Here is a 23,816-nt window from a genome sequence, read left to right as displayed (position 1 = left end):
GCTTAGGTCATGATCTCAAGGTTTGTGAGACTGAGCCCCATGTAGGGCTCTGCACTGACAGTGCGGAGTCTGCTTGGGATTCTCTCTCTGCCCCTTCCGTACTCAAGTGCTCTCTCTCTCTCTCTCTCTAAATAAATAAATTAAAAAAAAAAAAGTAAAAACATCATACCAAATCATTGTGAAAATGTAGGTAAACATAAAATTAAAAAAAAAAAAACAGAGAAAAACAAAAACCACACATAATCCTATCACCAGAGACAACCACTGTTAACACTTCAGTCTATATACTTCCAATCTTTTCCACATTCTTCTCTCTTTTGTTTGTCAAGTAGGATCATATGTTTATGCTGTCTTATTACTTGCTTTCCCTTCCTCTCTTACTTTATCAAGAATTATTCAAATCCTTGGGAATGCAAGCTGGGGCAGCCACTCTGGAAAACAGTACGGAGGTTCCTCAAAAAACTAAAAACAGAACTACCCTACGACCCAGCAATTGCACTACTAGGCATTTATCCACGGGATACAGGAGTGCTATTTCTAAGGAACACATGCACCCCAATGTTTATAGCAGCACTATCAACAATAGCCAAAGTATGGAAAGAGCCCAAATGTCCATCGATCAATGAATGGATAAAGAAGATGTGGTATATATGTACAATGGAGTATTACTCGGCAATCAAAAAGAATGAAATCTTGCCATTTGCAACTACATGGATGGACCTGGAGGGTATTATGCTAAGTGAAATTAGCCAGTCAGAGAAAGACAAATATCACATGACTTCACTCATATGAGGACTTTAAGAGACAAAACAGATGAACATAAGGGAAGGGAAGCAAAAATAATATAAAAACAGGGAGGGGGACAAAACAGAAGAGACTCATAAATATGGAAAACAAACAGAGGGTTACTGGAGGGGTTGGGGGGGGATGGGCTAAATGGGTAAGGGGCATTAAGGCATCTACTCCTGCAATCATTGTTGCACTATATGCTAAGTAATTTGGATATAAATTTTAAAAAATAAAATTAACAAAATAAAAATAAAAATAAAAAAAAGAATTATTCAAATATTTAAATGTCCTTTAAGGGTATGATTGCTACATGGTCTTTTATCAAAAGGTAAGCCAAAATCTACTTCCAATATATGGCTTCTATAAGTAAGGGTGTGGTGAACTAGGAAGGATGACATTTGTTATAAATAGGTGATTCCAAGTAAGAAAAAACTGCATGAAATGTCCCCAAGCAGAAACTGACAGTACACATGAAAAGAAATACTAAGAGAGCCACTGCTGGCTCATAGACTACACAATTCCCAGCAGTTAGGAACCTTCCAGGTACTCGCCATTGCTAAGGCCATGGTGGGAAGAAGAGGAAAATGTCAACACCTAAAACTGAAATACGCTCATAAAGTGAGCAATAATTCACACAGTACATTCACACAGTGGTTTAAGAAATCTGCCAGCATCTCTGAAATGCTGGAGTGTTGATATACTGAGTTTTCAAAGGGAAGAAGATTTGCATGGGCTTGGGGTGGTATGGGAAGGTTCTGTAAACACAAGAGTAGATCCTGCGGCTTCTCGGCTTCTCGGAGACCACTGTGCCTCAGGCATTCAACCGTGGCCTTTCCGATCACTCTATCAGAATTAACATAACTGGACACGGCTTTGTTCTGTCACTGAGTTCTTTCCCTCAAGCCCTAAGGATGATTTCCTCCCCCATAAAAAGAAAATCCACAAAATCCTCGAGCTGGGGAGATAGATGAGAGGGATCCTGTTTTCCCTGCACTATTTGTCCCTGCCAAGAAGGAGATTCGGCAGAATATCTGTGAAGACAACGCCTCATATGATCAATGTCTGAATGCCAGTCAAAAATGTAATTTTTCTTTCTGAACCAAATCCATAGATGGCCTATATTGTGACACACTGTAAAGACTGAGAGCTGAACACATTCCAGCCATGTTCCGTCTGGCTTTCCTGGGCTGCTACAAACCACCAGAGGCCTCTGAACCAAACTGTTTGGCTCTGGCCCAGCAGCCGGGAAGGGCGGCGCAGCCACCGCAAGGCCATCTACTCTAGGGGTGGCCCCGAGGACACAGTGAATGACAACAGAGCTGCAGGGGGACCAAGAAGGGAACCGCAGGCAACTACGCTTTCTTCCCATTTTTTCCTTCCCCTTATCCCTCCCTGTCTACCATTTCAGTTTTTTATTTCAGAAAGGACAACTGTGGCTCTCTTATCACCAGGTCAAGGATGGAGTGGAGAAAAAGTGGGTCTGTGACACACTGGACACGTGCTGAGGTCAGAAACTATGTAAGTGGTTAATTAAGTGCTTACCACTTAGTAAATGAACAGCAGCCTCTCCAAACTGAGTTTTAGCCCCTCCCCCAAACATGGGGTCCCAGCGATCGCCCTACTGCTGAGCCACCGAAATTTTCAAGAGGGCATGCTCAGTGATGAGCACTCTGAAAAAATTGTGAAAGTATGTGTTGGAATGGCAAATTCAAGAGTGATTTTTTTAAAAAATCTTGCTGTTATTGAGTTGTTTTGATAGTAGAAAACTAGTTTAGGAATAAGTTATTACCTAATAAGTGTCAGGGCGGATGTGGAGAAAAAGGAACTCTCATGTACTGTTGGTGAGAATAGAAATTGGTAGAGCCACTGGAAAATCATAGGGAAGTTCCTTAAAAAGTGAAAAATATAAATACCGTATCATCCAATAATTCTACTACTGTATTGACCAAAGAAAATGAAAACACTTGAAAAGATCTATGTGTTCTATGTTTAATGCAGCATTATTTACAGTGCCAAGATATGGGGACACCCCAAGTGTCCACTGAGAGATGAATGGATAAAGAGGAAATGGTGTGTGCACACACACATACACATATAATGGAATATTATTCAGCTACACAAAAAGAATGAGATCTTGACATTTGCAACAACATGGATGGGCCTCGAGGGTATAACGCTAAATGAAAGAAGTCGGACAGAGAAAGACACATACCATATGATGTCACTTACATGTGGAATTTAAAAAACAAATCAAATGAACAAACAAATAAACAAAAAGCAGAAATAGACCCAGAGAACAAGCTGATGATTACCAGAGAGGAAGGCAGTGGGAGAATGGGCCAAATGAGTGAAGGGTCATAGGAGGTATGGGCTTCCAGTTCTGGGAAGAATAATGTACGGAGATCAAAGGCACAGCATAGGGAATGTAGTCAGTGGTATTATAACACGTACTATGATGACAGAGGGTAGCTACTCTTGTGATGAACACAGCATAATACATATGTTTATCAAATCACTATGTTGTACACCTGAAATTAATGCACCATGTGTCAACTATACTTCAATTAAAACAAAAAGCTATCACCAACGTTCCATTTATCTATTTCACTGGGACTGGAACCTCTCAGAGCATGGGTTCATTTCTGACCTAGGTCTGTGTCCTCCCTCTGGATTCATATACCACAGAAAAGCTGGAGAAAAACAAATAGAAATGCAACCTGAGATGACATGCAGTTCTCTTTTTCAGCCAGATTCGCTAATCCAGCAATCTTTAAGGTTGGCCAAAACTGGGCCAGAAGGCTCAACAGGCCTCATGCATAGGGCTTGAACTTTACCTTTTCCCCCCAAAAGAAGCAAAAATCTAATGCATAAATGCAGAACAGCTGTCTTCTGGCAAAGACAGCGTCCCGTCACACACACATGGCCACACCCTGAAACAGAGACATATACCCGCCCCGACCCATCACTGAGCTCCAGCTGACTTGACTGCTGTAGGTTTCCCCAAAGGTCCCTGAGCTCACCCTCGGATGTAAGAATGGACACAAACCACAGGCTGGGGTGGCTCAAAATCTGCCATCTCCTACTGGCAGGGCCAACGCCCTCCCACATGTAGAGATGAAACAGAAAGAAAAGTTACCTTGCAGACAGCCGCCTGGAGTATTGCATCAAAGCCTCCTTCGGGAGCATCGCGGTTCCGGGACACCCTCTGTTTCCGAACCTCCTCATTGAAGCTGTCAACTCTGTCTGTAAGGGGCAGCAGATGGCGGAACCCAAAGGATGGGACGCAGTTTGGGAATAATTTGTAACTAGAGAGAAAGAAGAGAAGAGTCACTTTCCATCACTGTAGGTAAATCTTAAGCAACCAAGTACTCTGTGTGTTCACTGAGTGCCTTGAGCAGCAGTAATGAATATTTACCCAGCACCTACTGTGTGCCCCTGGGACACACAAAGAGAGAGACAACATGGTTCTTACTCTACAAAGGCCAAGCCCTACACCACAGGCAAGTCAGCATATCCAGGTTGTATGTGAATGGAATGGACAAATGGTTCGAAAAAAGGAGATAATAGCAGACTACTGCTGTCAGAGGAATACGTCACAGAGATGCCCTGCCATGGGCCTTGAAAGATGGGAGGGACCAGTGGCATGGGCACCATGGCCTGGGCAGCACAGCAGGGAAGGATCTTTTGGGCTAAGAAAGGTGGGCAGTGTCGAGTGAGAGCAGCCTGAACAGAGGTACTGTATGAAAGCAGCTTCCCACATCAACTCTGCTGCTGCCACGTGTTAAAAGATCACATAGAATCCCTTTGAGTGAACCCACTCAGAGACTCGAAGGACCTCCTGGCACATGAGCAAAAGCTAGTGGAACAGGAATGAAGGCATTCTATCTGCTACTTCATTCATTTATAAATATTGTGATGATAAGCGACCAGCTCTCCTAAATGCAACAGAGATCACTCAGAAGCTAACTGTCCTCAGATGGAAAATTAGATGTGGCAATTTGGGAAGAGGCAAGTATTGCGTCTCAATAGTAAGTTAATGCCACATCTTTCTCCTGCAATACTGGGCGATCTCATCTTCAGTCTGCAGTAGAGATCCTGAGTGGTTCCATCCCCGGAGGAAATTAGATTCCAATTACAGATCTAGGAGTCTCAGCTTGACATGCAGTCACTGATACAGGAAGAGAGGCCTTCCATTGTTTCACCAGTAGATTCTTGAGGGGAGAGGGAAGAGGGTCCTGGCCAGAGAGAAGCACACATGCAAGAGCCCCGTGGCAGGAGAGAACACAGGGAGCCCAAGAACAAGGAAGGCCAGTGAAGCTGCAGCGGGGGCAGTCAAGGTGAGGATGGGCCAAGGGGAGGCTGAGAAAGCAGACTGAAAGAGACTGTGCAAGTTTGTGGCCACGTTAAGAAAGCCTCTCTTTTAGAACAAAAGATGGAAAAAAAAAAAACAAACCACTAACAGAGAGGCATGGGGGGGGGCGGGGGGGGGGGGTATAATCCAACTTAAGCCATGTGCATGGAGAGGGAAACAGGCTTAGCAACTGCTAGGGAATCCTGCCTAACTGCAGCCAAGAAGCAGCAGCCAGGGCAGGTCTGGACAGGTTCCCTTCCTCCAAACAAGAGGCAAACTTTGGCTTTCTAAGAGGCCATTCCACTCTCCTTCAGGACCTACAGTGCCTGCTCCATCCACCAGTCACCACAGCAAACCGGCTCTGGACAGAGTCAACCCCACTGCCATTCTGGCCACGACTCTCTCTGGATGGGGGCGGGAGCTACAGGCTTCATCCATCTGCCTTCCCTTGGCTTCACTCCCTCCTTCTTCCTCAGACTTCACTTGTACCTTGTGCTTGGACAGGACAGACTTTTCTATATATGATCTGGACCATCAAATTTTGTATTCCCATCTCATTTTTCCATGAAGAAAAGGTCATGGAAATTATATTCCCGGAGAGAAGAAGGAAGTGAGCTGAGGTCCTATTGGTAGTTATTTGACAAATGGACAGGTGCAGGAGGAAGCAAACACACACAAATTTTCCCTTCCTTCAAGCCGCTCCTCCTCTCTGTGTGGTTCTGGTCTACTATGCAGGACTTTGGGAATGTGATTGTTGTCACAGTTGACCGAGTGGGTTAAGGAGAGAAAGGAGAGGAAAAGAATGATAACTGCTGTTCAGCGAGAAAGCCAGGGAAGCTGTGAAAAGCTCACCAAAATTAGCTTGGCATTTTTTACCTTTCCCCTTTTATTCGTGCTAACAACATTAAGTAGATATATTTTTACTTGGAGAATTACTATTAAATAATCAGGAAATAGAAAATGTGTTTGCCAGAAAGAAGCCTTCATGGCAGAGAATTTACTACAACCAAATCAGTCATCTCTTCGAGGAAAACAGCTTTGTCACACAGATCCTGCCGCATGTCCCATAGTCACTAAAATACGATGTCCCCTGTGACTATTTAATTTAACCTCTGGCAGAACTGAGTGAACTGAAGGTCTGGGCACTTGGGGGTCTAACTCCAGGAAATGCTCCAGCCCCCACCCTGTGTCTGTCTGTAGAGCCCTGTTTGGGGCCATATATAGGGAGTTATTCCATCAAGGATTATAACCAAGAAGGTAAGTAAAATATACATGCTTAAGTTGCCTGGGGGAGCATGTACGTATGAAAAGTGATTCCAATTTGAAGACGCTAGACCCAGGCAAATCCAGAAAACAATCTATGGCTTCAGGACAATATTGTGGGACAAGCTGACTGGAAACAGCTCCGTCTTAGTCTAAATACAGAACTGCCAGATAACATATAATTTTTCAAAATGCTCATATGTAAATGTTAATATGGAAGCTTAGCGGGGAAATCCCAGCTGCCGGAGATGAAGGAAAAAAAAAAAACCATTCAACAAATGAGTACAGTTACAAGATGAGGTGGGTCTGGAGTAAGAGCTCATGCCAAAGAGCTCCCGGATGTGCCAGGACCCGACGGAGGTCCTAAGGGTTGGGGGCACGATTCTAACGGGGACGGATGAAGCACTGGAACAGGGCTCTCTTCATAAAGCTAAGCTCTACAAAGAGCTGCCCTGTCACCAAAATGAAAGACATAAATTCCAGCCACTAGCCTGGGAAAGAAGCAAGGAAGAGCCATTCTGGGCCGAGAGCATGATGAATCACCCATAAAAATTGTTAACTCCAGGCTCGAGCAAGTCAGGATTCACTACTTTATGGTGAAGGAACCCCCAAAAGAACAATAAACAGGAAAACTAGTCCCATCGAAACCCAGAGGATCCAGGCAAACACATAACTGCCCTACAAGGATGGGGCTGTGATCCTCGCCCAGAAAACCACCTCGGATGAAGAGGAGCTTATGACAAACTTATGGATCCCGTGAGAAACAAACCACCATGAAGGAATGTCCACAAATGCAACAAACTGAATGATGTGCCATTCAAGAAACAGAGATAACAGAATGATTTGAAGCACTGTAAATGCAAGGATATTTAAAACATTAAAGGAGAGGAAAGAATACATACCAAAAGCCAGAACTGGATATTATTAGAAGAAAAAAAAAACAAGGCTGTGAAAACAAAACAATATAAAAAACAGAAGTTTGGAAAAAGAACCAAATAAAAACTATAGTCAGTGAAATTCAAATATGAAACTTCAGTGTATGGACTAACCAACTAAAAACCAAAATGGTAAACTAGAAGAAATTTCTTACTAGGGAAATTAGCATTAGAAAATGAAGAGGAGAGGAGCCCCTCAGTGGCTCAGTCAGTTAAGTGTCTGACTCTTGATCTTGGCTCAGGTCATGATCTTACAGGTTCATGGGTTCAAGCCCCAGGTTGGGCTCAGCACCGACAGTGCGGAGTCTGCTTGCCTGCTTGGGATCCTCTCTCCCCCACTCTTTCCCTTCCCCAACTCGTGTGCACGTGTGCATATTCTCTCAGAAATAAATAATAAACATCTTTTTAAAAAAAAATTTTTTTTTCAACGTTTATTTATTTTTGGGACAGAGAGAGACAGAGCATGAACGGGGGAGGGGCAGAGAGAGAGGGAGACACAGAATCGGAAACAGGCTCCAGGCTCCGAGCCATCAGCCCAGAGCCTGACGCGGGGCTCGAACTCACGGACCGCGAGATCGTGACCTGGCTGAAGTCGGACGCTTAACCGACTGCGCCACCCAGGCGCCCCAATAAACATCTTTTTAAAAAAGAAAGAAAATTAAGAAGATAGAGGAATCAAAGGGAAAATGTCTGAGAATTTTCAAGAATAAAGACGTATTCTCCGATTAAACAAGCAGACCAGATTCTGAGCAATGTAAATAAAAGCAAATCCAATCTAGACACATTCAAATGTGTATCATTATAGAATATGAAAAGCACAGGAAAATATTAAAAGCCACCAGAGAGAAGGAAAACCATTAGATGGACAGCCACCTTCTCATCAGCCACAGGACATGCCAGAAGACAATGAAATAACACCATCAAGGTGATGAAGGAATACTATGACCCTTGGAAGAAACACATGGAGGGTAAGGGAAAACATAAATGATGAAGGATGAAATATGTCAGTTTACTTGCCCAGATTTTTGCATGTGTATTTCCACTTTTGTTGTGTGGTGAGAACGTTTAAGATCTACTCACTCTCTTCCAAGTATACAAGTGTATGCTCCAAGTATAATACCGTTAACTAGCATCACTGTGCCATACGCTACATCCCCAGGACATACTCATCTTATAAGTGGAAGTCTGTACCTCTTGACCAACATCTCCATGTTCCCCCCACCTCCCAGCAATTACCAGTCTACTCTGTTTCCGTGAGTTTGGCTTTGTTAGGCCCCACCTATAAATGAGACATGACATGTATTTCAACAACAGCCCGATACCTCGAGCAAAAGGAAATGTCTTCAGGGCCGGGGATAACAGGCTGCATTAATCCTTCAAATCCTCTATCAGTAAATCCCACATGACTTTTCCCAGTGACACTCTTCCTGTTACTCAAAATAGCAAGTAAACAGATCTTTAATCTGGTGATTAAATGATACTGTGCCTTTTTTCCGATTATGGCAGCCCTGTTACTACTACTTACTCCAGTCCTGGCATTTCTAGCACATTCTAAGATAGGAAGGGATGAATCTAGGATTTTGATCCTTTGGCAAAAACGTCTGGAGCAGGAAGAGGGACAAACCTCAGAAAAGCCCCATGAAAAACCAGCTCTCTTTTCTCTGAGGTGTCCTGTATAGGTGATTAAGTCACTCCTGACTCTATCTTCCCAAAACTTCCCGGGGGCTCTTGCTGTTCCCACTCCCTCAGGGGAGAAAAATCCAACTGAAGGGGCCATCGGAGCTTGAGGAGAACCCCATGACTCTCCTCTGCGCACTAGCTGAAGGAAAAGAATAGACGAGGATCGCAGGCAGTGTGCACCGGGCCAGGGATGAAAGGCAGACAAGGGAGGCGGGCCAGCTGTGCAACATGAAGAGTGGTAAGGACAGCAGCGGCCAAGCATGTGGTACAAACTCAGCTCCAACAGACCTGCCCGCTGTTCTAGAAAACCTGGAAATCCTGGTTATTCTTGGTCAAATCTTCTAACAAAGCACACACAGGCTGGATCAGGTATAGGGACAGCCACCGTTCGCTGTTCTTCCCAGGAACAGCGGGAATCTCTGGGACCCAGGACACCACATGCATTCCACTGCCTGGCCATGCGGAGATAAACCTCAGCCTGCTCACTGAGCCAGAATGACTCCCTGATGCGGTGCCCAGCTTACAGAAGAGAGATTTGCATGGCTCAGCCCTGCTGTTTCCTTCAGAACTCCTGTTCTTCACTAGATTTCCTGCCTTGCGAGTCTTTCAGGGTGCCTGTGCTCACTGAGAAGACTTTTACGTCTACAATTGGTTCTGCCTTCCAGGCCTTCAAGGGGGACTCTGGATAAATTGTGCGTGATAACCCTGAATATCTGAATGCTGAGTCTCCAGAGATAGTCCCCTCCATCCTCTCTGGGCTGCCAATCTAGCACATCTTACAGTGAGTGGATGTCCTGGGGAAGTGACCGTGGAGATATACCCTGTCTGTCCAGAAACAGGGCCCAATCAGAAGGCAGAGGTGAAAAGAAGCAGACAGAATCACTCTTAGGGATGAATTGAAAAAGGCTTTGGTTAAGCTGCTGTTGTACCTGGTAAGAAGCAAAATTCCAACAACAGGTCACGGCACTGAGACTCAGCTGAAAAGGCCTTGGAGACGGGACCAAAGTAATAATAATGCCAGAGGCCACCTGTGGCCAGGAGGAAGCTAAACCCAGCAAATGATGACACCTGGGCCTCTTCACAGTTAAGGAACTTAGAATTGCTTTTGTATTTAAACCTTTTTCTTATCTATTATCTTCCCCACCATTGTGTCAGTTCCCAACCCCTGGGGAACACGTAAGGGAGCTTCTAGGAGATTTACAGACAATTAGGAAAGATTCCGGAAAACATACATTACCAGCATAAACACCACTGCATCCTGAGCACCCAGCCAAACCCAGGCCTGGGAGCTGTTGAGGTTGCGGAAGATTAGCTGGGGAGCTGGGCAGGCTCAGGGGCTTAGGAACAGCTCTCTTCCCCCCAGGGGCAGCCAAGTAACCCAAGAACTGAAAATGCCACCACAGGTGGAAGGTCCTGGATCCGAGTCACCGAGTCAAGGAGAGCTGCCGTGGAAACCAGTTCAGGCCTCATCAGAGTTTGTACAAGCAAGAAAGACACTCTGATGGTGCTGAGCCACTGAGATTTGGGGGCTATGTTACTGTTGCATCACCTAACATTACCCTTAGGCAAGCGCCTTGAAGGTTGGGTTGTTTGGGGATGGGCATTTGTCCTCAGACTCAGGTAAAGCCTCTGTGCGGTCATGTGATTTGAATTCGGAAAAAGCAAGCACCATATTAATGGGAACGCAGACTCTAAAACTAGTTTGTCTGGACTCTTACCCCAAATCTACCCCTTACAAGTTGTGTAATCTTAGGTAAGTGGTTTATCCTAAGCCTTGGTTGGCTCACATAAATCTTAGAGACCTCAAAAGATTGCCATCAGACTTGAATGAGATAGTCCACATGGTTCAAGGCATATAGTACAGTGCCTGATGCTTGGTAAGAATCTCAGTCTTAGCAGCTTCTTATCTAATAAGTATTCTGGGGTCTTACATCCCAAAGCCTAACTAAAGTTGTATGTGGGGATGAGAAAGAAAAACTTGGAAGTTACCACTCATTGTAATCCTGCCCACATCATCCTGACATTTACAGGAACACTCGTAAGACTAGAAAGGAAACAAACCAACCTTGTAGAGGTTGCCTTGGGGGAGTTGGAGGCTGTGACCCTCCACCCCCCACACAAACACACCATGGCAGAGTCCTGTCCACCAATCCTGTTTCCTCTTCTTCCTGAGCACAACTGAACTGGTTTCCAGCTTCATTGCTAGAATTCCATCGTGTCTGATAAAGTGCAGAAGTGGCAAAGGCTATTCACTGGTGGCCCATAAGCTCCTTCTACGAGCGTCCGCCCAGGCACAACGACCCTAAAAGCCACATGTAGAAGATAGAGGAGTACAGGGTGGGCAGAGCAAGGGTCCCTGAGTCACCGCGTGGAAGGGAGGTGTCCACTGGATTTAGGTAAGCAGGAAATAAACTTCTATCACGACACACTTTTTGATTTATTTGTTGGAGCAGTTAGAAATTCCTGCTGTCTGATAATCTGTCAAATATTTTCCAATTCAAGTACTTGACTTATGTTGGAAAAAACAAAATCATACCTTTATTTTTTTTTAATTTTTTTTTAACGTTTTTATTTATTTTTGAGACAGAGAGAGACAGAGCATGAACGGGGGAGGGTCAGAGAGAGAGGGAGACACAGAATCTGAAACAGGCTCCAGGCTCTGGGCTGTCAGCACAGAGCCCAATGCGGGGCTCGAACTCACAGACTGTGATATCATGACCTGAGCCGAAGTCGGATGCTTAACCAACTGAGCCACCCGGGCGCCCCCAAAATCATACCTTTAAAACCCAGGACTTCCATTTCATTTTGCCAAGGTAAGTTATATTTACATAACAACAGGGACAGATTTGGAATTCACTTATCCCCAAGCACCTCAGTTTACCCCAAGCAAGAGGAAAGGTTACACTGTTCTGCCTGATCCCTCCCTGAACCTGGGTGTCCACTTACTGAAAACATTGTCTAAAATCACTCAATGTAGAGGGACGCCTGGGAGGTTCCGTTGGATTAGCGTTTGACTCTTGGTTTCGGCTCAGGTCATGATCTCACTCACAGTTTTGTGAGTTCAAGCCCCACTCTGGGCTCTGCGCTGGCAGCATGGAGCCTGCTTGGGATTCTGTCTCTCTCCCTCTTTCTCTGCCCCTCCCCCACTCACACTATGTCTCTCTCAAAATGAATAAATAAGCTTAAAAATAAATAAATATGGCACAAAACAGACACTCAGATCAATGGAACAGAACAGAGAACCCAGAAATGGACCCACAAACGTATGGCCAACTAATCTTTGACAAAGCAGCAAAGAATATCCAATGGAATAAAGACAGTCTCTTCAGCAAGTGGTGCTGGGAAAACTGGACAGCGACATGCAGAAAAATGAACCTGGACCACTTTCTTACCCCATACACAAAAATAAACTCAAAATGGATGAAAGACCTAAACTTAAGACCGGAAGCCATCAAAATCCTGGAGGAGAAAGCAGGCAAAAACCTCTATGACCTCAGCCGCAGCAACTTCTTACTCAGCATGTCTCTGGAAGCAAGGGAAACAAAAGCAAAAATGAACTCTTGGGACCTCATCCTTCACTTCTGCACAGTGAAGGAAACAATCAGCAAAACTAAAAGGCAACCGACGGAATGGCAGAAGATATTTGCAAAGGTTTAGTATCCAAAATCTATAAAGAATTTATCAAACTCAACACCCAAAAAACAAAGAATCCAGTGAAGAAATGGGCAAAAGACATGAATACACACTTCTCCAAAGGAGACATCCAGATGGCTAACAGACATGTGAAAAAATGCTCAACATCACTCATCATCTGGGAAATGCAAATCAAAACCACAATGAGATACTACCTCACATCTGTCAGAATGGCTAACATTAACAACTCAGGCAACAACAGATGTTGGCGAGGATGCGGAGAGAGAGGATCTCTTTTGCACTGCCGGTGGGAATGCAAACTGGTGCAGCCACTCTGGAAAACAGGATGGAGGTTCCTCAAAAAACTAAAACTACAACTACCCTATGACCTAGCAATTGTACTACTAGGCATCTATCCAAGGGATACAGGTGTGCTGTTTTGAAGGGGCACATGTACCCCAAAGTTTACAGCAGCGCTATTGACAATAGCCAAAGTATGGAAAGAGCCCAAATGTCCGTCAATGAATGAATGGATAAAGGATAAAGAAGATGTCATATATATACATACATACATATATATATATATATATATATATACATATATACATATATATATATGCATACATACACATACACACACACATACACAAAATGGAGTATTAGTCGGCAAACAGCAAAATGGAAATCTTGCCATTTGCAACTACGTGGATGGAACTAGAGGTATTATACTAAGTGAAATTCATCAGAGAAAGACAAATATATGACTTCACTCATATGTGGAATTTAAGATACAAAACAGATGAACATAAGGGAAGGGAAGCAAAAATTATATATAAACAGAGAGGGGGACAAAACATAAGAGACTCTTAAATATAGAGAACAAACAGAGGGTTACTGGAGGGGTTGTGGGAGGCGGAATGGGCTAAATGGGTAAGAGGCATTAAGGAATCTACTCCTGAAATCATTATTGCACTATATGCTAACTAACTTGGATGTAAATTAAAAATAAATAAATTAAAAATACAGACATACATACATACATAAAACCTCTCAATGTAGAAAACAGTGCTACATCAGGCAGGAAAACAAATGAGCTATGATCATTATGCCTTCCCACAGCCTTGCAACAGTTCACGTCTTCACACACAGTTGGGGAGACAGGACTAGGTCATCACTGATCAGATCAAACACTGAAGCCTGCCCCATCCCCCAATATGCCTTCCCTAGTCCTTTCTTTGGGTTTTCCTGCTACTCCATTCCCCCTACACTTAAATACCCAGCAGAAGGATGACTGGTCACTCACCCAATGCATGGATTGGTCTGGTACCTCGGTGCTGTGTAGGAGAAAGGGGAGATGTTCTTGTCTACAAAAGACCCGAACCCCAACCGGAAGTTGCTGGTGAGCTTCCTCATCTCCTCAGCCAGCTTGGTGCCCAGGTTTCGGATGCTGTCCAAGTCATCCTTCATGGACAGGGAGAGGTCCATCAGGTAGTACAAGTCCACAGGGTAATCCTCCACCTGTCGAACCTGCAGCTGGAAGGTAGTCTTATCGCCTGTGCCAACAGAGAGGCCACGCAATTAGAGGTCATCCAACTCGCTGGGAGCTGAAGGGATGGATTTCACTTTCAAAGCTGGTCCCCCTCTTACTTTTCTTTAGTGACCACATGCCTCTCAAAAGAAATATTGTTCTTAAAAAAAAAAAGAAGAAGAAGAAATATTTTTCTTGGAAGAAGAGTAACTGAAGGGAATATGGTGTTGAGGGTGAAGTTCTAGGTTCTCCTTCCAAATAATTTGCTCGGCATTTTTGAGGAAACTCCTTAACAACAAGTCTCCCCAGTGGTGTTCTGTTTTGTCAACAAAAGGACTCTTGGGAAGTTGATGGATAATGGACCAGAAAATTTCATGGACACAGATTAGGTGAGAGTTAACCCACCAACCCGCACCAACTTCAGGGAAAGGAGAAGCCAAGGTGGGAATGTGGCCAGGAGGAGACTGCCAAGGTGTGTATGAAACAGAAAACAGGGAAGAAATAAACAAAAGGAGGTACGGGAACGAGTAAGAACTGAGGGCGAAGGGAGAGAGGTATAAGGCAAGCGAGAGCGGGGACACACTGTCACTTAAAATACACCCAAAGGGCAAAAACATTTTTTGCTTGTGCCATGTCTCCTATTTCTACTTTCCTAGGCATTTATAGGCAACAGTATTTAGTTCTTGGGAATATTTGACATTTTGGGATATCATAGACACAAATTATTATCATTACAAATTATATGTACAGGGGTGCCTGGGTGGCTCAGTTGGTTGAGCATCCAACTCTTGACTTTGGCTCAGGTCATGATCCCAGGGTCATGGGATCAAGCCCCTTGCCAGGCTCCACTCTGGGCACAGAGCCTGCTTGAGATTCTCTGTCTCTCCCTCTGCCCCTCTCCCCTGTTCATGTGCTCTCTTGCACTCACTGTCTCTAAAGTAAAAAGAAAAAAAAAAATAAGAAGTTATATGTATAAAAATACAGGAAGACAGATTCTCAATTTTAGCACCATCAAAACGAAGGGGGGAAGGAAAGAAAGAAAGAAAGAAAACACTACTAGATTTGTCTACCAGCTACAAGAAAAAGAAAATAATTCTTGGTTGTAAAATAAGAGTCAGAGACAGAGGAAAGCGGAATTAATTCAGAGAAAATGAACAAAGAGAAAAGCCAGTGTCTGGGAGGCGTGGCCCTCTGCAATGTCACCTCCCAGGGTTTACAGAAAGACCCAAGTCAGTGCAGCAACCAGGGGACCCATGCCAGGATAATTATCCTACATCATTTCATAGGCTCTAAAAACACATCATTTAGAACCGACTTCAAGAGGCAATCATACCAAGTAATTCTATCTGTCCTTGAGCTTATTAGTTTTTCAGAGGCACCAAGATGTCCTTGAACTCTCTAGGTAGGATTGCTGTACACACACATTGGAAATCTGGACATACTCGTGTATTCAGAAGAGCACAGTGAGGCTGGCCTCTCCTGCCCACAGAGTCCACACCTGGTGGTGGCAGTCACCTCTCAGAGAAGCTGGTCTCCCTGAACGCGCCCGATCTCATCTGATCTCAGAAGCTAAGCAGGGTCGGCCTGGTTAGTACTTGGATGGGAGAGAAGCTGGTCTCCCATCTCGAGCTGACAACCAGCAAGCTGAAGCCTTCTTGAACTTGGAGGATAGGGACCCCAATCCCATGTGCTCCTTCTCCTTCTCCCACCCCAGACAAGTCGCTTTATATTAACTAGACCATGCAGATTCAGATGACCTAAAGATTTCAATCCAAGTTCCAGCTCGGTCCCTCAACTAGGGTAGCAACCTGAGCCTGTGTCCTTAGATCAACAATGGAAATAATAACAGCACAGCACTGATTAAGCCTATGAAGCGCTCACTTGAAGAGCAGTGTTTGGTAAGCAGTAATGCCTGCACAAATGAAGTATAATTATTATAATTACTATTTTTTGCCTGAGTGACAGCACTGAGCCTGCTTCCCGGGACTTGTCTTTGCGTGTCCTGTCCTCGCCTCCTCAAGACTGATGCAGTTTGGGTTGTCTGTTCATAGGAGCCTATTTTTAAAAACCATCAGAGTCTGACTCAAGCTGAGGAATGTTGGAGATTTCTTCCAGAATGAATTCTAGACTGCTGTAATGTCTGCCTCTGGCTCCCATCAGGCAGACAGCAGGTCCCTGCTCTGAGCCCCTCCCAGCCCTGGATGCCACATCACAGTGGGGGAGGGGCGGGAGGGAAGAGAACTTGGGGGAAGGGAGAACCTCCTTGGTCTTTGTGTGGGCAGACCACAGACCCCAAATGGGCAGAGCCTATAATCATGTCTGCTCTGTCCAATCCCATGACCTCTTGGCAGAGTCTTCTACATTTTCTGTCCACCTGTGCCCTTCCCCCCAACTTACCAACTACATCTTCTTTTATCCAGAATCCACTTCTACCTTTTTGTGGATTATGAGTAATGAACAGATGAGGACTTTAGGACCAGAGAGCGGAGAACAGGCTTGGACTTGGGAGGCACCCCTGGGAGGGAAGAGGGCACCAGATTTGGAGAGAGAGAGCTGGCTTAAAATCCAGACCTTGTCACCCAGAACCTGGAAGACTTCAGGCTCCTCTAAATTTGCTCCTCAGTTTCTGGATCAGTGAAATGGGAGGATGTTAATTACTGTGGGGATCAAAGGACACAATGTATCCTAACACCACACAAATGCTTGTACACAAGGAAAACCTCCCCTGGGTTCCCCCAAAAGTCAGTTATTAAAGCAATTTCCGGGGCGCCTGGGTGGCTCAGTCGTTTAAGCATCCAACTTCAGCTCAGGTCACGATCTCGCGGTCCGTGAGTTCGAGCCCCGCATCGGGCTCTGGGCTGATGGCTCAGAGCCTGGAGCCTGCTTTGGATTCTGTGTCTCCCTCTCTCTCTGCCCCTCCCCCATTCATGCTCTGTCTCTCTCTGTCTCAAAAACAAATAAACGTTAAAAAAATAAATAAATAAAATAAAGCAATTTCCCCTAAGGACAAAAAGGGAGATAGAAAATTCTGCCAGGAACTTAATTGTGAACGGCTCTAGCCTTGGGTATTAAATTTTAACTCCACATTTTTCAGGCATGAAAGCAAAAAGACAAACAAGGTATGATATACACGTTTGTGTGCGTTAAGGTGGTATCTATTCTGAAGTCAGAAATCTCTTTGGCATCATATTCTGAGGGAAACTGATTACTTTAAAAAGCACACATGGGGGGCTGCAAATATTAAAAAGAAGTATTTCTCCCAGTTTTCCAAAAACTGAAGGGTATAAGAAAGAGGGTAGTATGATTAGGGTTCAGAATGAGGGTTTACTGCTATGTCAACTCCACCTGATTTTTTTTTAATTAATTAATTAATTAATTTTAATGTTTATTCATTTTTGAGAGACAGAGAGAGAGAGTCAGAGAGCAAGCAGGGGGTGTGGGGGGGAGAGAGAGAGAGAGAGAGAGAGAGAGAGAGAGAGGGAGACACAATCCAAAGCAGGCTCCAGGCTCTGAGCTGTCGGCACAGAGCCCGACACGGGGCTCAAACCCACGAACTATGAGATCATGACCTGAGCTGAAGTCGGAAGTTTAACCTACTGAGCCCCACTATACCTGGTTTTAAATGCCACAAACTCCTGAGGGGGCCTTGGCAATATTGGGATGTCCCATCAGCAGATTTTGGAAGGAAGGACATTCCTGGACCAATTCTCAGCATGAGTGCTAAGTGTGGGAGTTAAGCAGCCGTGCACTAGCTCCCCTACAAGCAAGGCTTCCGAGGTCAGCCGACTGAAGGAGAGGCCACTGCCACATGCAGAGAGAAAGTCTGGGACCCATTTTCCATCTTTGGGCATACTTCCAGAACCACGCAAACTTAGATACACTCTGGCAATACATCCAACCACACCGCTCTGCACCACCGGAGACCTGTCACTTCCATGCATCCAGCAGAGCCCTTATCAACTTCACCATGAGCACTCCATCAGTGCCCGCTTCTGGCGACACCAACCCAGCCCACATGCCCCCCTGCCCCACTCCAGGTCAGACCACTACAGGCTCGTCATCCCCTGTGGCTTTACCCCTCCTCTCTGGGGCCATTCCACAGGACTCCCATTTCACCAGCAGCAGGATCAAACAAATGGGACAAAGCACACCCCCCAAAACAGCCAAGCACCTCGCACCTGCCCTGCAAGCAGGCCCTCTCATGTCCTGGTTTTTCCCATTTCCAAAGCTCCCAGCTCTGGCGGTGCTTTGCACAAAATGCCTGCCTCTTGCTCAGGTTCCCCCACCATAGTCAAGTATCAACCATCTGCTTGAAATATACTTTCACAGTTTGTTTTCTCTGCTGCTCCTTCAATAAGAAGTGGAGACAGTGAAGGTAGGGATTCCACCAAGGATCCCTGGTGTGTTTAAGATCGAATTTTGTTCAAACATTCAGACAAAGCAGTATTCCAACCGACAGAGATGCGTGCCATCCCCAAATGAATGTAAGTAGTTTTTGATTCCCCAGAAATACCCTTCTGTGCCAAAAATTGAAAGAAAGGACACCTTAAAATCAGGTATATTGTAAACAGGACCTACAGGGAATTAGGGCCCAGGTGCATACCTCAGGACTCTCATCTAGCTCTTCTGTTTACTGTAGCCGAAGGTAATTAGCATCCAAGAATTAAATCCAGACATGGAGCCAAAGAATTGCTTCCCTGGTCAAGGACAAGGCTGGTGTGCTGCAATCCACCCCACTCCTCAGCCCAGAATTCTGACTCTTGACAGATGGAACCCAGGAAGGCACCACATGAAGACACAGTTGGCCTCTACAGTGTCCACCCCCGAGCACCAGGGCTTGGCATCCCTAGTGTCCTTGAAAATAACCTTGTCTTGGGCCATTTGGGCTTACAAGTACCATAGACTGGATGGCTTTTAAACAACAGAAATTTCGGGGCACCTGGGTGGCTCAGTCGGTTGAGCGTCCGACTTCGCTCAGGTCACGATCTCACGGTCCGTGAGTTCGAGCCCCGCATCAGGCTCTGTGCTGACAGCTCAGAGCCTGGAGCCTGCGTCAGATTCTGTGTCTCCCTCTCTCTCTGGCCCTCCCCCCGTTCATGCTCTGTCTCTCTCTGTCTCAAAAATAAATAAATGTTAAAAAAAAAATTTTTTTTTTCAAAAATAAAAATAAACAACAGAAATTTCTCTCTCACAGTCCTGAAGCCTTCAAGTCCAAGGTCAACATGCCAGCACGGTTGAGTTCTGGTGAGAATCCTCTTCTGGGATGCAGACTGCTGACTTCTTGCTGTTTCCTCACATGGCAGAAGGGACAGGGAGCCCTCTGCGGTCTTTTATAAATTCAAAGCAATAATACCAATCACAAGGGCTCTGTCCTCATGCCTTAATCACTTCCCAAGGCCCTAACACCTCCTGATACAATCACACTGGGGGTTAGATTTCAATTTATAAATGTTGGGGGCAGGGCGCCTGGGTAGCTCAGTCGGTTGAGAGTCTGACTCTTGGTTTCGGCTCAGGTCATGATCTCATGATTCATGAGTTTAAGCCCCACCATCGGCCTCTGTGCAGACAGCACAGAACCTGGTTGGGATTCTCTCTCTGCCCCTCCCCTGTTTGTGTTCTCTGTCTCTGTCTCTGTCTCTCTCTCTCTCTCTCTCTCTCTCAAAATGAATAAACTTAAAAATAAAAATAAATAAATAAACTTTGAGGGAGGCCACAAACATTCCATCTATAGCCATCCTCTTATCTACCCACCATGAAGTCTTTCTTAGACTTTTTAATAAAGTATATACTCTGTCATTCTGGGTGGCAGAAGCAATCTGTAAGTCAGGTAACTGGCATCCCCAAAGTAGAACCGGGAGGAGGGGGAAAAAAAGCACAGACACGGACTGGCAGGAAACCCATCTCAAAAGCAACCAATCACCTGTAGTTTAGTTAATAGTGCTGTACCAATGTCAGTTTCCTAGTTTCAGTAATGTACTTTGGTTATGTAACATGTTATCAGGGAACACTAGGAAGGGTATAAAAAACTCTATTACTTTTGCAACTTCTTGTGAACCTAAAATTATTTCAAAATAAAGCACACGAAAAAACAAACTACTGGTCAATGAGCTAAAGGATCGAGGCAAATGGTGACTTAAGTAAATCCCTTCTAACTGCCCCAGTGCTTCAACCTACCTATGGCCTTTTATTCACCATTTCAATAACCTTTATTCCAAAGTTTACATCCTTTGTTAAGAATTTTTTAAGGTTGTTATCCTCACATACAGTTCCAGGACTGAAAACAAAATGGAAAACATGATCCTGTGTTTACACAAACTCTTGTTTAAAGTTGGCAGTTCCTCAAAAAGTTAAACACAGAATTACCATATGACCCAGAAATTCTTCTCCTAGCAATGTACTCAAGATTACTGAAAACACATGTCCAAACAAAAACTTGTGCATGAATTTTTACAGTAGCATTAGTCATGACTGCCCCAAAGTGAAAACAGCCCCAGTATTCATCAGCTAAAATGTGGTATATCTATACAGACCCAATGGAATATTAGCTGGCCATGAAAAGGAAGGAAGGAAGTGATAAATGCTACAACATCGATGAATCTTGAAGATATTTTGCAAAGTGAAAGAAGCCAGACATAAAATGCCATATACCATATGATTTATATATAATGTCCTGAATAGGGACACCTGGGTGACTCTGTTGGTTGAGTGTCCCACTCTTGATTTCAGCTCAGGTCATGATTCCAGGGTCATGGGATTCAGCCTGCATCAGACTCAGTGCTGAGTGTGGAGCCTACTTAGGATTCTCTCTCCCTTTGCCCTCACTCCCCAACTCATGCTCTTCCTCTCTCTCCAAATAGAAAGAAAGAAAGGAAAGAAAGGAAAGAAAGGAAAGAAAGGAAAGAAAGAAAGAAAGAGAACAATGTTCAGAATAAGCAAAAACATAGAAATAGGAAGTAGATTGGAGGCTGCCAGGACCTATGTGGCAGGGAGGGAAAAGATAAGGAGGGTATGTTAATGCATATAGGGTTTCTTTTTGAGGTAAGGAAAGTATTCTGGAATGAGACAGTGGTGATGGTTGCACAATGTTGCAAATATACTATAAACCACTGAATTATACACTTTAAAAAAAATTTTTTTTAATGTTTTTTATTTTTGAAAGAGAAACAGAGCATGAGCTGGGGAGGGGTAGAGAGAGAGGAGACACAGAATCTGAAGCAGGCTCCAGGCTCTGAGCTGTCAGCACAGAGCCCGACGCAGGCTCGAATCCACAAACCATGAGATCATGACCTGAGCCGAAGTCAGACACTTAACCAATTGAGACACCCAGGCACTCCTGAATTGTATACTTTAAAATGGTGACTTGGGGGGGCGCCTGGGTGGCGCAGTCGGTTAAGCGTCCGACTTCAGCCAGGTCACGATCTCGCGGTCCGTGATTTCGAGCCCCGCATCGGGCTCTGGGCTGATGGCTCAGAGCCTGGAGCCTGTTTCCGATTCTGTGTCTCCCTCTCTCTCTGCCCCTCGCCCGTTCATGCTCTGTCTCTCTCTGTCCCAAAAATAAATAAACGTTGAAAAAAAAAAAAAATTAAAATGGTGACTTGGGCACCCAGCTGGTTCACTCAGAAAAGCGTGCAACTCTTGATATCAGGGTTGTGAGTTCAAGCCCCCTGTTAGGTGTACAGATTATTTAAAAAACCAAATACGCTTAAAAAATTATTTAAAAACATAAAAATAAGATAATAAAATTGTGACTTCTACAGTATGGGAATCACGTTTTAAAGAAAGGAAGGAAGGAAGGAAGGAAGGAAGGAAGGAAGGAAGGAAGGAAGGAAGGAAGGAAGGAAGGAAGGAAGAAAGAAAGAAAGAAAGAAAGAAAGAAAGAAAGAAAGAAAGAAAGAAAGAAAGAAAAGCAAAACAAAAAGTTCTGTATAGAGGGAAATTTTCCTTTCTTTTCCCCAGGCTTCCCCTGGAACAACAACTCACTCATACTATACCAAGGCTTGCCTTCGATTAGTCTGGTATAAGGCTGGCAAAGGGTTACACTTCATTCAGCAAATATCTATGTGAGGGAGGAGACAAAAAAGCATTTCTAAAAATAAATAATGGAAAAATTCACTATATCTCAAGGGCTTCTCCAGAGTCAGGGGGTGATTAACTTAGGTTAACTATGCACTTGGTAAACTGAATGTTGCTGACTACAACATAGCATTCTCTACCTCCCCCAAATAAATAAATATCTGGGGCCTGCCTGTCCTTCTCTTTAAAAATATTAAAATGTTCAAGATTTTAAGAGGCTTCATTGGCTTCAGGTGTTTCTACATTTCATAAATATATTTACAAGGTTCTAGACCTTTAGGAATTCATATTTTCATCAGATCTCCTCCAAGTGTTCATCTCTATAGACAAACATCCTCATAGTTTGGGTACACCTTAACTGGGCAGCCAGTCCCTCTATCACCTTGACCTCCCAGAAATGGGCTCTCCATCACCACATACACAATCAGAGCCCATCCACAGCACCCACAAAATGATTTTGTCTTGAAAAAAGGATCGGGGCACCTGGATGGCTCAGTCAGTTGAGTGTCCAACTCTTGGTTTCGGCTTGGGTCATGATCTCATGGTTTGTGGGTTCGAGCCCCATAGTGGGCTCTGTGCTGACAGTGCATGGAGCCTGTTTGGTATTCTGTCTCTGTCCCTCCCTTGCTTGCTCTCTGTGTCTCTCTCAAAATAAATAAAGTTTGGGGCCCCTGGGTGGCTCAGTCGTTTAAGTGTCCGACTTCGGCTCAGATCATAATCTCGCAGTTTGTAACTTCGAGCCTGCATCGAGCTCTGTAATGACAGCTCAGGGCCTGGAGCCTGCTTCAAATTCTGTGTGTCTCCTTCTCTCTCTGCCCCTCCCCTACTTGTGCTGTCTCTCTCTCTCTCTCAAAAATAAATAAATGTAAAAACAATTTTTTAAATAAAAAATAAAGTTTAAAAAAATTAAAAAATAAAAATAAACAAAAAAATAGAAAAAGGATCACGCTTTCCATTTTATTTCCAACACCAGAAACTGTATCACAATGCTTAGCATGAGATGAGACTCTACCCAGACTGCTAACATCAGTAACCTCAACTAACCCCAACACTAATCCCTGGCAATCCAGCAGGGCCCCATATACCCTTTTTTTTGTTCATTTCTGAGACAGTTCAGTAGGCAAAATAATGCATTTCTTAAATATGTGATGACTTGGAATTCTAACAACAAGCATATTAGAATAAGACTGACTTCTTTCTTCTTTAACTGAGCATACATTGTGCTTTGTGCATAAATCAGTGCTGTGCATAAATATACTGCCAAGAAAACTTTGCCCAAGGAGGCTACCTTCACTCAAATCACTTCTTTAACTCCTCTTTGAGAGCTGTTGAAAAGCCAGTCAGTAAGTCAAGTCAAACAACAGTTTCTCTGCCTCACAGTCATACCTTAACTCTGATTTTAAGAAGGAGAATTAAAACTATAACATCTCTGGCTTTGTGTGACTTCCAGCTCCTTCCTAAACTAAATCTACCCTGAAGAATAAGGATTTGCCACCTTGAAGGAAAATACTTCTTAGAAAACCATGGGCTCTGAGAGCAATTCTAAATGACAAGGTGCAAAAAT

At 44.3% G+C, this 23,816-nt stretch overlaps 1 protein-coding gene across 1 annotated transcript in view; it reads right to left on the bottom strand.

The window, feature by feature from the left end:
- The window catches only part of ITGB5 (integrin subunit beta 5), a 121,833-nt gene that overhangs the window by 73,437 nt on the left and 24,580 nt on the right, over window positions 1-23,816 (bottom strand). The window contains exons 4-5 of the mRNA XM_030328909.1: window positions 13,955-14,204; window positions 3,926-4,094 (exon numbers count right to left, since the gene is read on the bottom strand). Of these exons, the coding sequence (XP_030184769.1) occupies window positions 3,926-4,094; window positions 13,955-14,204 (419 nt within the window). The remainder of the gene's footprint in view (window positions 1-3,925; window positions 4,095-13,954; window positions 14,205-23,816) is intronic.

Source organism: Lynx canadensis, chromosome C2 (genome assembly GCF_007474595.2).
Source record: "Lynx canadensis isolate LIC74 chromosome C2, mLynCan4.pri.v2, whole genome shotgun sequence".
Classification (NCBI taxonomy): Eukaryota; Metazoa; Chordata; class Mammalia; order Carnivora; family Felidae; genus Lynx; species Lynx canadensis.
Note: the sequence above shows the minus strand (reverse complement) of the source record. Positions and strands in the feature narration are given on the sequence as shown.